Source organism: Pundamilia nyererei, unplaced genomic scaffold, assembly GCF_000239375.1.
Source record: "Pundamilia nyererei isolate P.nyererei 1_Seehausen unplaced genomic scaffold, PunNye1.0 scaffold00059, whole genome shotgun sequence".
Taxonomy (NCBI): Eukaryota; Metazoa; Chordata; class Actinopteri; order Cichliformes; family Cichlidae; genus Pundamilia; species Pundamilia nyererei.
Window position 1 is genome coordinate 1,456,603 of NW_005187460.1, and position 16,032 is coordinate 1,472,634.

Below are 16,032 nucleotides of genomic sequence, written 5' to 3' on the forward strand. Positions count from 1 at the left end.
AAAAATGGTCAAGCAAATTAAAAAGTCCTCCATCAAATCATGTTATGATCAACATCAAACACTTGAACTGGTCAGGTTGAGTGGTTAGTCCAAAAAGTGACTGTTTCTCCCTCAGTAAAACCAATACTTAAAGGCACAAGTTACTAGAAAAACATCTGACGCTCGAGTTTGGGCTTGGCATCATCACTGTACCACATCTGAGAGGTTAGTCAGCTGTGGGTGAAAAGTAAAGCCTCTGAGTGGTCTAGACAGGGATAAATTCACTTGCGCAAATATCCTACTGAGTTTATGTCACAAAAATCCAGAGAATACATAGAAGAAAAAAAAAAGGAGAAGAAATCACAAACCGCACGCAAAGGTCAAAAAACAGCGGCTACCAGACTTCCTCCCGCGTCACATGCATCTTATAAAAATAACAGACCAAATTAACTACAACTGCCTGCTTGTCTGAACTTACAAAGGCTTCAACCAGACTGTGAGTGCTATAAGTTTTTAACTTAAGTTCAGGGAGAGCCAACATATTCAACCGCTTGCCTGAGTCTTTTCTTGTAACCGCTGTCCTGGGAGAAGCTCTGGGATTCTCATCATCACCCTCGCTGACCTACATTTAGATAGTCTATAATGACAAGCTCACAAGGACTGTGAGCTGTATGCCTCCTCTTAACATGACTATGAATGTGTTGCAAGATAAAATTAAGAAGAAACAGTCAAGCGGAAGAAACAAGTGAAAATCAGATATGGTGGCGCTTTCAAACAAACAAAGAAATCAGAAACAAACTGTTTGATCTCACTGAGGAGTTTACTTCTATAAATCATAAACAGGGGTTAGTTTGGAAAACAAGACCAACTGAGCAGGTACTCACTGTCTGCTGGTCGGCTTGCGGACGCCTCTGTGACAGGCGACTGCACCCTCTCCACCCGGTGCTCTGCAGGTGAAGGCAGGGGGGTGACGGGTGCAGGCGGCTGGTGGCCGTTGTTCTCCACAGGAACCTCTGGCCTCTTGAAGGCCACATCAACTGGGCTAAGGTTGGGCGACGGGGGTTCCGCCCTTCTCTGGGGAGGCTCGGGGATCCTAGACACCGGGGTTGAGGCCATCTGGGAGTCGATCCTCCGGGGAGGGGCGGGTGGCTCGTGGGTCCTCGTCATGTTCAGCTCCCCTCGCCTGCTACTGGTGCTTGAGAAGGAATTGGAGGAGCTCTCCAGGGAGGTGCTCCTGTTGCTCAGGCTGACCTCCGGCCGTTTGAGCCCAAAGCGGGTGATGCCGGCACTGGGCGAGCTATCTATCTGCTTGGAGGAGACTTCAATGGACATCTCGGCACGGCGGGAAGAGGCTGTATCAGCATTACGACCCCCTGACAACTCAATGCGCCTCATGCCGGTCTTCGGGGAGCGTAGACTGGAGGACTCAGAGGGTGAAGATCTGGTGGAGGAGTAATCAGAGTTGCGGGAGCTCAAGTCATAGCTCCGCTGGCTGGATGTGGAGGAGGTGGATGAGCGGAGGGGGTTGGTGGTCCGGCGAGTCAGGGGCGATGGGTGTGTGGATGTATCCGCTTCCTCCACCTCAAACGAGCGTTTCAGCGCTGAAAGACAAACAACAAACATGGTTACATAAGAAACAACAGCCTGAGCTGACAGATATGGACTTAAATCACTGTTGCACCATTACAGTGTTATCATATGGAGCAAAAAGAAAGTAAAAGCACAAATAAAGAAGAAAACATGAGAGCCAGAGGACACAATAATGCTCATCACTTCCTCTCCAACCCTGTAGCAGGACTCTATAGAGCCTACATCCATTTCTGGTACTTAATGGCCTAGTTTTAGACCATAAATTTTATTTCAAATACTCATTACATTTTTCTTTGAAGCTGAAAAGTTCTGGGGAAACTGCAGAAAAACCAGAGGCTCTAGAGGCCTGGAAGTCCTCAGGTTTACCACTGTAACAAAGGTTTAAACAATAATAGCAAAAACACATGCTGAACAATAACCTATAGAGAAAATAATCAATTTTATCGGAAACATAAGTTATTAAACGAAATGCAGCGCGCAATGTTAAGGATATCAGCTAACGAGTTGGTTAGCTAACAAACCACTGAAATGAAATAAAGAAAATCCAGAAGAAACTCATCTTACTCGACTTGACACGCTTCATATAGCGCGATAACATGGCGTTTAATTCACTCGATAAAGATACTTCTTTTTCCCCACCAAGCACGTTTTAATAGGATTGCCGAGCTTTCCACTCACACCCAGCCACTGAAAGGAAAGAGTTCAGTTTAACCGGCTACCTACACATCTCTTGCGAGCCTCGCGCACCTGTAGCCAGAACAGCGTATCAGGATGACGTCGTCAGAGCCCAGATTGATCACGTGACACTTAATTCTGAAGCGTTGACGTATGTTCTACCGGAAGTATCAAGATTTTGTAATTTATTTATTTTTTATTTTATTTTTGCCATAGAGAAAATTTCCTTTTGCTATTATCTCAAAATTCAGATTGGAATTTGCATTAATTTTTTTATTTTACATAATAAAACTTTTCCCAATTTACAATGATTTTCTTAGAAGTTTGAATTACTAAGTCGAAATATGATATAATAAACTGAAATTTTGATTTACTTGTATTTTGCCCCAGTAGTCAAAATAAGCTTCCATAGATTTTATTAAAGGATCTATTTAAAACAAAACTCTCACTAATAAACTAAAAATGAAATATAGAAATATTTTCTTATATCTACTTTATGTTATATTACCATTTATTCTACACCAAACTAAGCCTCGGAACCTTTGGAGTACTTTGAATTTAGCAAGTAATATGTTTTGAAGTTTTGTTAGTTCAAGAAAAGATGCCAAAGAAACTTGGATCCTGCTTTGGTGAGTGGAATTTTAGCATTTTAATGGTATAGACACGTTACAGCAACAAAAGGATCAGAAAGAAAAAGTCAATAAGACATATATTAGAAAATCATAAGAATAAAATAAAAATAAGTAAATAAAAATGTTGTACAAATAAAATATGCAGCTATGCAATGACTTAGCACATCAGTCTCTCTTCTAAATATAGTCAATTCTGGCTCCTGAAAACAAAGATGAGGAAGGCTACAGAGCAAAAGTTGCTCTGAAAAATCCAAATGTGTATATTGACAAACTAGTAAGCCCCTTCCATATCTTTTGAATGAGTCAGTATTTCACCAGCAGCTGTGTTGTTACTGGTTGATAAATTGCATTTTTTCCTCACTGCAGAGAGCTGCATGTCAGATGTCGATGGTGACACCTGGCTCACCTCAGCTCGGCCCAGAGACAAGAGCAGCCACTAAAATCTGGACCAACACAGCCCCTGTCCCAGATAAACACCCGAGCCCGATCAGGCATCTGGCGTGTTTCAAAGCTGACGAGCCAAGTACCAGCATGGGAGAATCCTCTCTTTCCCCCAACTCAGTGTTTCCACATCCTCGATATGTTTCTGCAGGTTTCTGTGTCTGATATCACAGCGTGTACCGAGAAGAAACTAACAAATAACACTGCCCACCACGAGGTGCTGGGTTAGCTGGTCGTCTGCAACGGTAATGACCTTTTGAGTTGCTAAAGCATGAAATATACATCGCTGCGATCATTTCATCTGTGTCTGACAACAAGCTCTTTGTGTAGAAATAATGAGAAAACTGGCCTTTGAAATGTTCTCAGAAGAAAGGGTAGCAATGCCTGATGTTCTTCTTTAAGTACAAGCACACAGATGGCACACTAGTCACACTGAAGTTATACTAAAATTAATCGAATGCGGTGGGAATTTCTTGTCAGAAATGGAAAGGAGGGGAACCATTAACGAAGCGGCTAATTTAGTGGACATGACTCGCTCTGTTTATAGAGGCCGAGGAGTAAAAGTAAGCACAAAATAGACGCCAAAGATGACTTAAAACTGCATCTGGCTGCTGGTTTGATAAACAGTAATGACCCGTTTGCCTGAAACGGCGCTGAAAGTGCACTCTGTGGTGACACAAAGCCAACGCAGTGACGTCCTCACAGACACTGTGGAGACAGTGGCCTTGTCAGCTGAGTTACTCTGCGTTATCTCTCACTGGATGTGCATGCATGTGCGCGTGCGTGTGTGTTTAAACACAGCTGAGTAAAGCAAACACAACTGGGGTTTTTTTGTTGTTTTGACGGTCAGTGGGGATTAATCCCTTTTTTTGGTGTGAAGACGATGGCACCATTACTTCTGCGTGTCTCAGTGACTCCTTATGTGCCTGCATGTTTACACATGAACGGCGTTGAGCGCGTGTGACGTTATTAGCTGTATTCCTATGCGTGATGGCTTCAAGCTGCTGCTGCTCTGAGGCGATAGCATTGATCACATACCTTCCAACGGAGCAAAGATATTGACTGATAAGCCCCAACGGGGAACAAAATGCAACCCCTTCTTTTTACCTCTCATTTGAGCTGAATTTGAAGCAGGTTTCTGAGTCCTATTAATCTTGGAAACCCTTCTCACAACCTTAACTGCCAAATAAGGAAGACACTGAGCCAAGCGTGATGTTTTCCACCCGACACTCGGTCAGACATGGGCTGGATCCATGTAGTGCACTGAAACATAGTTAAGCTGCCAGAAAAATCACATGACGCTTCTCCTCTAGCATAGCATGTACCGACTGAGGACCACATTCGATACGCATCTCTGAGCGTGACAGCGGATGAGCTGGACAGGTCAGCGAGAGGTAGTTTGGTCATCTGGAGGTTGACAGTGAGCAAGCTGACAAAACCTAATTAGAGCACCAGCATACCTCCAAACAGACAGTCACATGACAAAGTACCAGCATGCTTGAGGGTAAGTTATAATCCTTGTATCTGTGCATATACTGTCTACTTTATCATACAGTTGCTGCAGAAGAGTTGGTGGTTTGGTCTGCTAGCAATTCCCAGCAGCTTCCCGCAGTCCCTGTCCTTGTTTCCTGCCGAATTAAGATCCTGCTAATGCAAAAACAATATTTACTTTATTTCAACTGAAGACTTTTTTTGTGAAGTCACAGGAAACACAGCTGAGGTCATCAAAAAGAATCCAGTTATATATATTTTTCATTCTCCCTGACATTGTTCTGATTGGGTCAGCTTATTGGGATTTGAGCTGAACACGCTCATGTGCCAACGCATTCAAGTAGAAAAGCACGTAAAAAAGTGATGAGTATGGCCTGCAGTCATCTTCCACCACAAGATAAGGTCACCTTCCTTATCTTATCTTCTTCACGATCATCTCCCTGAAGGTGGAAATCTATCACCTGTTCCAAGAAGAAGTTGCAGGTATTTATTCTACTTAAGCAGTGTTATCAAAGACCAAATTTTCAGCTTGCAGAGGTTGCCATATGCAGAAAGAACACAGACAAAGAAAGACAAATCAGGTTAAACTGTTTACCTGTTACAATTTTCATGTGATCAGTTACACTTATTCCCCTGAAATTTTACTTGGCTTGGACCTTTCTAGTCCTACTGAGGTGTTTAAACCAACTACAATAGCAATACTTGGCTCCATGCAAATGTAGCATGTGAGATATTTAACTAACTTTAAACATATTCAACTAGTCAGGCACATCCCATTGTGTTAATGGAGCTGCTCAGTAATGTCAAACCGGAGTGCTGTTACGCTGACAATGAGTGGATATGCTGCAGCCAGGTCTGAGGTCTATAGTTTTACAACTTTAAAGCAGAATTTACAACATTAGATTCAACTTTAGAGATATTTTAGCAGCCTGTTACTTCGCACTAGATACTGCTCTCTTATTTCCCAAGGGGAAGCCACAGCAGATAAACCTTCATGTTTGATTTGGCACAGATTTTGCGCCGGATGTCCGGCCTGATGCAACCTTCCCACCATGGGAGGCCCTGAGACCGGCACTAAGAGTACACTAACTTCCACCTCCCCGAGGCTGAGTTTCTATCTCCTCTCAGTCTTTCACCAGGGATCTTTGGCGTAACAGGCAAACATGATAACCACTACGCCACTTGGGCATGTATGTATCGATGTGATATCCCCGTACAGACACACACCCAGCTTGTTAACCAATTCTTCAAGTGGCACAACGTAAATGGTATATGAACCAGGATTTTATAGTCTTTCTATGCAGGTGATCATCAAAGCCTTGATTTGTACCGCAAGTCTCATTCACCCAATAAAACACACATTCAACTTCGGTAATGTGAACTGAAGGAGTTTGGGAACGACCTTTCAATTGGTAGACAGCCTGCTCTATCATCTGAGCCACAGTTGCCAAATTTCACAGTCCCCCATCTCATCCAAATTTGGTCACTGCTGGCTCCAAAAGAACAAGATGGAAACTACAAAAGTGTTAAAGTAAATGCTTCAAAATGCCAAACGCTGGGTGACATTAAGGGGCAGCATGGCCGTGCATCGGTCCTACACAGTTTTACAGACCATCATTTATGTACATCTTGTAGTTTTTACTGTCACCAGAGGCAGCATATATATAAGAAAAGACAGTGTAGGATAGTCTTGCTTGTGTTTTTGCTCATCTTTCAGCCAAGTAATGCATGTAATAACAGGACAAATAATCATGAATCCCCAACCACCCTGGTAAGAAAAACTGCATAAAATACATAGATACATAAACCAAGAGTATGGAAAAACCTATGGTTGTTGCCCCAGAACCAACAAGTACCTCCATCCCCTCGCGGGGAGTGGTAGGAAGGATGAATCAGCTGGACACAAGCCAGCTGCTGAACAGTAATGCTCATCCACCTGCCCCCAATGTCTAAGATGCAGATAACATTGAGGGACATATAGCATCCTTCTGCACATTTTTTAACCAATCAGCATTGCATGCTGTTGTTTTTCTTGTGTTTTATTAACAACTGTATGTAAGCACATGTCTGTAGGTTGCATATAAATAACCCTTCACTCTGCAAAGCCAAACGCCTACACAAACGAGTTACAGTGAATTCTGCTGTCCATGCCCATTTTTTATTTACAGCACTGTTTTCGAGCACTTGAGTTTTGCACTCCTCTCTTAAAGACAGGGTGGCCTGCAGGTTAAAATGTTTCTTTGAAAGAGCTGGGATCATTTGGTCCTTAACGAATCTCAGTCAAAGACATTATTCATTCCCTTACAGGAAAAAAAAACATTTTAGTCAAAGAAAATCTTTCATCGAAGACTAGCTGTTTTTAGCTGTAGCATGGAGTGTGTTCATAACTCTCGGATCTTGCCCGGGGTTGGAATAGGTGCAGCTTTTTTACTCGCCATGTCCAACTGGGAGGGACAAAAAACTAGGATTAGTTTTAAAACTTAACAAAGACCTGCTGTGTTCGCTCTGCAGAGTGACCCTCTGTGGCTTCCAGCAGCACCCCTGCAGTTGGCGTCATTAGCAGGAAACCTGTTGGAGCTGGTGAATACAGAGCAGCCTGATAGTGCTGATAAGGATGGGGACTCCTGAGGGTGGCTCATCAGCCTTTTGTCAGAAAGTTACTTCCTTCCTCTCACACACTCTCTGTTTAGTGTGTCTACTGAGCTTTAATGCTTGCAATCAATATCGTACTAGCCCAGCATACAGTATCTGTTTCTTTGTAGCACAGTTTCAACGCTTTGCTGGCTACAGAGCACCAACTAACACGGTTCCTGAAAAAATCCAAAGCCACATGTAATTGGCAGTTGGCTTACTGTATAATGACTGTTTTCATTTTGACAGGCATTTAAGTTCCTGCTATGATTCCTCGTCGGATTTCTTTCTGTCACCATTAACGAGAATTATCCCACAGAACAAGGTGGGCCGCCTCATTTAGAAACAGATTGTTAAAACTGCCGCACACACGATGAAACAGAGACTACGAAGCCCATCAATTCTGTAAATGTTAACCTTTTTTTTGTATTACATACCAGGCATACTATATATCTATAGGCTTTTCTTTCAGTTGTTTATAAAAGCCTGCTTTCTTAGCTCGAGATAAGATTTTCCTTTGTCTTATCACCGACTGTCAAAACAAAAAAAAAGTGCCATGCAGGCTGGGCCCCATGCACAAAAAAAAGAAACCCGGCTGTGCTCTGATCCACTCCTCCTCTCCGGCCTACCCCGACATTTTCACCCACCGCAGAAATGTACTCCTGTGGAATTTCCTCTCATTGGACAAGCAAATGCCCTTAACATGCAGTTTGGAGATGCAGAGAGACAAGAGTAGTAGACAGAAATCGCTAAATCACGGTATATCTGGCTATGAGACAGAAAAATAGCCAACTTTTCCCAAGAGAAAAGACAGCACAGATCTCTTGCGATGACCCTGAATTGAATGTGTGTCTGTTTGTGTGCATGTGCTCCATCTGCTCGCAGAAGAGGAGCCCAGTGGCCCGGTCAATGATCTATGTCAGTTAGGGAGGCTGAGGTCACAGCTGAGGTCACCAGCCTCAGGGGCGAGTAAATCCTCTCCTCTGTCTGTTTCAGCCTCTCAATGGTGTCATCAGCCGAGGGCGTGGCAGGCTGAATCACACTCACTGTCCAGCACCAGTGACATGGCAGATACACACACTGATACATATAACGATCTTGTTACTGTCCGGATTACACAGCGCAAACTCTTTTTCCATCCCATCCAAGCAAAGAACATAATCCGAAGATGGTATCTCAGAGCACTGGGGTTTGTCAGCATATTAATAATTAGCATATTTGACATAAGATAAAGTAAAGTTAACCTATTATTACAGCGCTCATTACACTTTGTTCCCATGTTCAGTCTTGACGTCGTCTCAACTCTGTTAAGCATGTTTGATTTCCCCCAAACCTCTTGCAACACTTTTGAACAGCTCAACAACAGCGTTAGTCATGTCGATTGGCTAACTACTTGGCTGTTAAACTGGCTGACTGTCTTTTAACCGAGAAATTCCTGATTCATGTCACAGTACCAGTCAGTGCAATGGATGCATTTAAGGTCTGAACCCAGGAAAGATGGGTCCAAACCCAATCAGAGATGTGAAATCACTATGAAAAATGCAAGCTTTCCAAACTTCTTCCAATCTTTGTAGGTGTGATCTGTGGTGGTTAAAATCACCCCCAACTGACCTAAATCCTAAACATTCACAGCCTTGTGTCTTTTAACCGGAAAAGACCAAAAGCTTGGATGCAGGCCTGTTTTGGAGGCTTACAGTGAAAAGTTCTTGCAGCACACCATTCACCACGTGCCACTTTAGATTGCAGAAAAGGCAACAGACTCTTATTACACAGTAATAAACTACCACTGCTGGTCTTTGTATCATAAAATGATGTAAAACCTGAGACAGGGGAGGCTAAAACTGTGGCTACGAGATACAAGCGGGGTGTAATATACTATGCTAAAATAAAACTAGCTGACTCGATCTCACTGGTCCAAGTAAAGTTGAGGCAGCTAAACTCCCCTCAGGGAATAAAGGGTGTGTTGTGTTGCTTTTAAAATTCATCTTTTCAGTCAGAGAAGTGTGTTACTTTTTCTCTCTAAAGTCACAGAGTCTGGCTTTAAGGAGAGTTTGTGACAAAAGCATCATCTAACCTTTAAGGGGGAGATGCCTGTGTCTAAAGTTTCCTTGCTTATGATTTTAAAAGTTCCTCTTACAGCAAATTTCAAATCAAAACCCCCTTTGATTGCAGACTGCCCAAAAGCTGTTCTCAAGTGAAGTACAATGTTAAAAAATGTACCAACAAATGAGCTCATTATAATGAAATCTTATCACTTACAGTAAGAGGAGAACTTGTAGTTATTTTTCCAACCCTGATACATATCGGCTCCCACAGGACTCCCGTGCTGCATCGGTGCCATGCTGTGCTCAATGAACCACACAGAGCAATACATCACGGGGCATGGTGGTGACACAAAGGTATTACCACACAGTTAGCCCAACCACGGACAACACACACACATACACCACTGACAACCCCAACAGTAGGCCATTATACTGGTGTTACACATGAGCGAGGACCGTCTGAAAGCATGACTTCGAGCTACATGGTTGGAGCACACCTCTTGTTTTCTGAACGCCACTTATCTTTCCGCTCGGTTGCACTGTGTAAGCCGGTGGTTTAAAGACCTAAAGACAGGAAGAGAGCGAGGCAGAGAGATTCCCAGGACATACCACGAGCAAACTCGTGTTGACAGAGACGCAGCTCTGGACAAGTGTGGATGCGTTCCTGATGGCTGTGAGACAGGAGGCATCTAGTGAGACAGGCAAGCGGTTTCGTGGGGGAGAGATGTCGGCCTGCCGACCCTCACCCATCCCTCTTGTAACCACCACCGGTTAGGCGAAAAGGGGAAGAGGAGAGGGAGCTGTGAATGGACAAGCTGCTGAGAGAGGGAAAGGGGAAGCACAGCCAGAGGACGAGTGGGAGGGGAGAGATGACAGGGGGAATCTGTGTGCCAGGGGCAGAGAGATGAAAAGGAAGAGGGGGGAGGTGGTCCAGGTGTTCACCTCGCAGCCGTACGGTCAATTCGTGCTTCCTGAGCGCTTAAAATATAGTTTCATTTTTTGCCTTTTCTGTCACACGGGTTTGTTGTAAAGAGAAGCAAGAGAAAAAAAAATCAGTTACTTTAAAAGCACAAATTTCTCTCCCACACTTCAGAATAAAACACACTCGCTCAACACGTCTCGCGACAAAAGTTTAAGAGCAGTTTAAAAAGCAGCAACACTTTCACAAATTTCACTCCCCCCTCCCCTAAAAAAACACCACAGCTCACCGCAGACGTCAACAAAGCCCTCACAACACCCTCCATTTTTCCAGATGCGCTGGGCTCCAATCAAACATGTGGAAATGATCTATAGTGTCCTCATGGCAGGGTTACAGAGAGCCTCACTCCACAGTGACAAGGAGAAGAAGAAGAAGAATCAGCAGAGCACATGAGAGAAACAAACTGACCTTCAAAGTCTGATATGATCCCTTCCAAGTGAGCGTTGACAGTGGAATCAGACATTTTGGGCGTCAAGTGTGTTTGTGCGTGTGTGTAATAAATGCGAGAGAGAGAGAGAGAGAGAGAGAGAGAGAGGGAGCAGGGTTCCCTTTCCCTAGCAAGGAAAAGTCTTCCTACGGCGCAGTCCCGCTTTTAAACAAATCCCAAATTAGGAGCCCGAGTAAAGGAGAGGTGGGGAGGGAGAAAAAAAAAGAAAAACACACACATATATATGCACACACACACACACACACACACACACACACCAGGCAGGTCACAGATCCAAAACGCTCTGCCTGTCCTATCTCTCCTCTCTTTCTTAAAGCAGCAACTTATTTTTCTCTTCTCCTCCTTCTCAACTTCCAGAGTTTGGAATGAGCAACCAATGACAACCCCCCACCCTCCCGCTCTCTCCCTCCCTCCCTCTCTCTCTGCAGCTCACTGCCTTCCCTCCCTCCCCCCTCCTCCTCCTCTTCCTTCCCTATCTCCCTCCCCTTCTGCAGCCCTCCTCTCTCTGGCTTGCCTCTTCTCTGCGAACCCTCTCATTTTCGACCGGGCAAGTCGAATTATTCACACACCAACGTTCAAAACGCACTTCCTACAGGCCCGATCACATGACTCACACGCTCCGGGCAGCACACTGAAGGGCCTTTGGAGGCTCTGAAAGGGTTGGAAGCCATTAGAGCAGCATCCTGCAAACACGTAGCTCGCTCAGTGTATAGGAAAGATGAGCTCTACGTCCAGTCCTGGAGCGAAAGCTTGCAGACGACACATGAACGACCCAAGAGCGAAGACACAACCACACAATGGACTAATATGGTCAGGACGGGCCCACGCAGGCAGTTTGTAGGTCGTCTGACATGCTCAGTCACTCTGGAGGCAGACATCAATAAATAAGTACCCTAATGACTTAATGACCATGTGAATGAGGCTCTCTGTGGGACGGGTGGGCAGGGGCGCTGGTCAGTGTGATCGTGTGTGTTGCTCTGTGCATGCACAGGACCAGGGGGAGAAGAAGCGAGCGGATGTGGCATTTAGGGGCATGTGGATGAATGCATGTTAAGAATGACTGCGCACAGTCGCAGTTAGTTTACTAGAGTGTCTTGGAAATGTTTTTCTAGTAAAGCGCTGCCGCCTAAACTGACAGCTCGCTGCGAACGCAGTTACCTTTTGTGTAAACTAGAGTTACTCCACAATGCTATCACACCCTCAGGCAACTGCTCAGCCACAGGCCTGCGGTGAGAAAACACTGCTGCTGGCCTCGCAACCATTCATTAGTGAAGACAATAAACACCAAAAGTATTATAGTTATGTGTGTGTGTGTGCTGAGAGGATCTTTTCTCATAAGGCTCATAACTCTTTCCAATCTGCATGGATGTTGTGCTTGTAAAGTAAAGAGGCAGCCCTTAGAGACAACAGCTGAAGCAAAAATGATTAGGATCTAAACGGCAGTAAATTTTTTCAGAGCGTAAAGGGGCAGGAGACGTTAAGAGGCCCCCTCAACCCCCCCCCCCCAGCAGTTTCTGCCCGGCGTGTGATTTATCTGGAAAGCCAATTGGTTGCTTACACTAGAATCTTAGCTTCCATTTTCTGTTGATTTAAGCGTGTTTACCTCGCCATAAACACAGATGTGCACGAGTGGCCAAACACACACTAAACACGCTGATTGTGAAAATAAATACGGCGCTTTACTGTACCAAAACCTGCAGTCTGTGGTTAATCTCCACGTCCCCCCCCCCTCCATCAGTGAACCATGAAAACAATTATGTAACCGGAAAAATGTCAGCGAATAATTTTGGTTAATACAGAGAACTTGAAAATTGTGGGACATGTTTTCAAAAGCTTCAATTTTTAATTTTGGGTTTTTGCCCAGATGAACAGAATCAGAATCATTGCCTTACTCACAAGTTTCATAGGGGTTGTTCTCGTCTTATTACCGCCCCACACACTTAGCCTATAAATACACCTAAATATGTTTACTTGAAGTGTGTTTTCCTGGAGATATGAACCCTACAATGTCTCAATTGTGTATCACTTCCTCCAGCAGAGGTCAGCGTTGTACTTATAAATAAAACGTGTCACTATACCAGTCACTATAGCACCCGGTAACATAATCTGGGAACAAATAAAGATGGAGACACGAGGAGAATCCTGCTCGGGACACACCCTCCACCCACACAGCCAATCCTGCCCAGCATGTGTGTGGTGGATTTCTACTCAACCTGGCATAAAAATACACACTGAGCCTTTCTGTGCACACACACACATGCATGCACACACAGACGACTAATACGCGCACAGCTGATGCATGCAAAACCACGAACATGCATGCACACTCAGCACAGCGCCCAGGCCTGTCGCCGTAGCAGCTTTGTATAAGTGTGAGGACACTTACCCCTCACCTTGACTTTTAACAACCCCATACCCAAACCTCACTGTGAGCTACACCCCGATTCTACACAAAACCCTGAAATCAAGTGGTTATCACAATGGTTTTAAGCAAAAAGTGAAGAAAAAAATGTTCACACAAAGCTAGAAAGACACACACACACACACACACACACACACACACACACAGCAATGCACACTTCCTTCCACCACATATCCTTGCAAGCCCCAGCAAGCCCAGACAGCTCTAATCCAATCTGCTGTAACAACTGTCACACTGGGTGAAGAGGGGAATGCTTTTCGCCCTTTAGAGAACTTCATTCACATCATAGCAATCGTGCACTCGCGCTCAGCACATGCAGAGCACTGAGAATCATTTTTATCTGCTTTTTTGCACAACATATGCCTTGGATATGGTATGTGGTAGCCCAAATGTGTGTATGCGTGAGTGTGTGTGGGTGTGTGTGTGTGTGTGACTGGAAGTTTTTACAAGGACATGTTGTTTCCAGATATCGGTGCAAGCTTTGGGGCCTCCTGTGGTGTCAATTCAGCCACAGCGCCTCTTCTTTCTAGTAAACGTGGCCTTGTGTTATGAGCAAAGATGATGTTTTTCATTAATCAGTCATAAACATGTGCATTATTTTCCACAGAATAATTAAATCATCAAGTTAGTCTTGGCAGAGCTGCGTATTTGTTGTAAAAAAAAAAAAAAAACTCCTAAAAAAACAGCAATAATTAGGAACATTGGTTCAATCCAGAGTAGGAATCTACTGGGCCTTCGGGCCTTCTGTACATTTTTGAACTGTAATACATTTGAATAGCGAGCTGTTAATGAAATGTTGCACTGCAGCAAGAAGACAAAGAGTCTGTCGCTTAAAGAAACCCAGACCACCACCACGCTAAAGAGGGTCCTGTCCTTCGAGGAGCTGAAAAATGAGTGGAGCCCAGTGGGAGGAGAAGACGATTGCTTCTATAAACAGATGCCAGCTTGGCGAGGCAGTTGCTGGGGCGATGCCAGGGCAACAGCAGACTGAGATACGCTCCTCTGTAGTCTGGTGAGTGGTAAAGATGCCCTGAAAGTTCAAATCTGAGATAAAACTCCAATAACAATTTCAATAGTAAGCAAAGCCACACTCATCAAGAGGATTCAAGAATGCACCTTAACATCATTGATGACTGCAGCTTTGTTAACTTTTTTTCTACAGATGGCATGTTTTCAAAGCCGTTCCTAAACCCCTCGTACCAGCTTCGATGCGTGAATAATGATCAGTGTTTCTTTCAGCTTGTGTCAGTTGTTATTTCAAACATTTCCAGTACCAGATACAGAGGAAGCTCTGGCTTCCTGCTGAGTTCACTGTATAACAACAGAAAAGCTTTGTCGGCCTCAATGCAGACAAGTCGCCCATGAGTCAGACTGCATCAAACAAGCCATCTGGAAGAGGTAAAGTCGGTGCCTTGCTTGCATTGATCGCGTGTGCTCATTTGTCTGTATTTTTTGGATGCTTCTGTCTAGTTACTGCAACTCTGTTTACATGGTAACCCCCATAATAAGCAGCTGTACCTGGCTCGGGGCTTGAGAGAGGGGGAGAAAGGTGGGGAAAGGTGTGCTTGTTCTCTCTCCCTCTCAGGCAGCGAGGGGAAAATATATATAAATGTGTAAAGAGAGAGAGAGGGGAAAAAGGGAGATGTGGAGTGACAGTGAACCCCCCACGGCTTTAATGGAAACTAGAAAGCAGGAAGATATCTGTCAGCAGTGTTAGGAAAAAAGCAGTAAACCCCACTGGAAGAGTGCTTTTAGCTAAAAGTGGGAATGAATGGCATGGGAAGGCATCAGAGTGAGAATGTGTGACGGTGCACACACACACACACACAGTAAGAATCTGTAAAGGTTGCCACATTAAAACACACAGATGCACACGTGCACATGTGCACACGGAGCCTGTGGCCCCAGAGATGGCGAAGTGACTTCATGTAAAGTAAAAGCACAGCTGTAGTGATGGCAGCTGCCCCTTAACCAAAATGTTAAACATCAGCACCCGGCCAGGCTCCCCGACCTTTAATCAAAAGCAGCACCTGTTGGAAAATACACGCACACATGCGAGGGAACCCCCCCACTCTAAAAAACAACTCTGTGGTTTGCTCTGCAGTGTGCACAGCCTGTATATGTGACTGCACATGGGGCTGGTGGGGTGATGGCTCGGTAAATAGAGAGAGCAGCTGTCCTTCATAGGAGCTGACTCTCATTACGCTCGTCTTTCTTTCTCCCACCTACGCCTTCTGCGCCGTGTCACCACTGGGTCGGTAACAGCACTGTTTAATAGGTCAACAAGCCAGCACTGTCATCACGGCCCTAGTTTTTCCCCTGCAGGCATGTTTTGTTTTCACCAAAATCAACTCTGTTGTTTCCTTAAAACCAGTTACTGCGCAGCAGCCTGAAGATGCAGAACAGCACAACAAGTCTCTGAGACTCCAGTGACCGTCGTGTAACTCAGCGCCTCCACCTGGTGGTGAGTGTGTAAATTACACATCAATCAGAGCGCTCCTGCCACAAACAGCCTGCCTGGCGTCTTTCAGTGAGTTACCGCATTGATCACAAAAGCTTGTAGTCACTGTGAAAGTCATGACCCTGAGACTTCAGAGCGGCGTTGACTATGGCTGTGTCATGCAGATGTTTATCAAACCTCATCAGCTGACTTCACTGTGACTGGAAATGATGTGAAACATCAGCTCTGAGGTTCATGG

At 44.7% G+C, this 16,032-nt stretch overlaps 1 protein-coding gene across 7 annotated transcripts in view; it reads right to left on the reverse strand.

The window, feature by feature from the left end:
* Positions 1-16,032, reverse strand: part of septin9a (septin 9a) — a 79,392-nt gene that overhangs the window by 45,639 nt on the left and 17,721 nt on the right. For 2 of the 7 annotated variants that reach the window (XM_005734572.1, XM_005734575.2), the window contains one exon: positions 864-1,580. In XM_005734572.1, coding sequence (XP_005734629.1) covers positions 864-1,580 — 717 coding nt within the window. The other 5 variants (XM_005734573.2, XM_005734577.1, XM_005734571.2 and 2 more) reach the window with 5 other exon arrangements.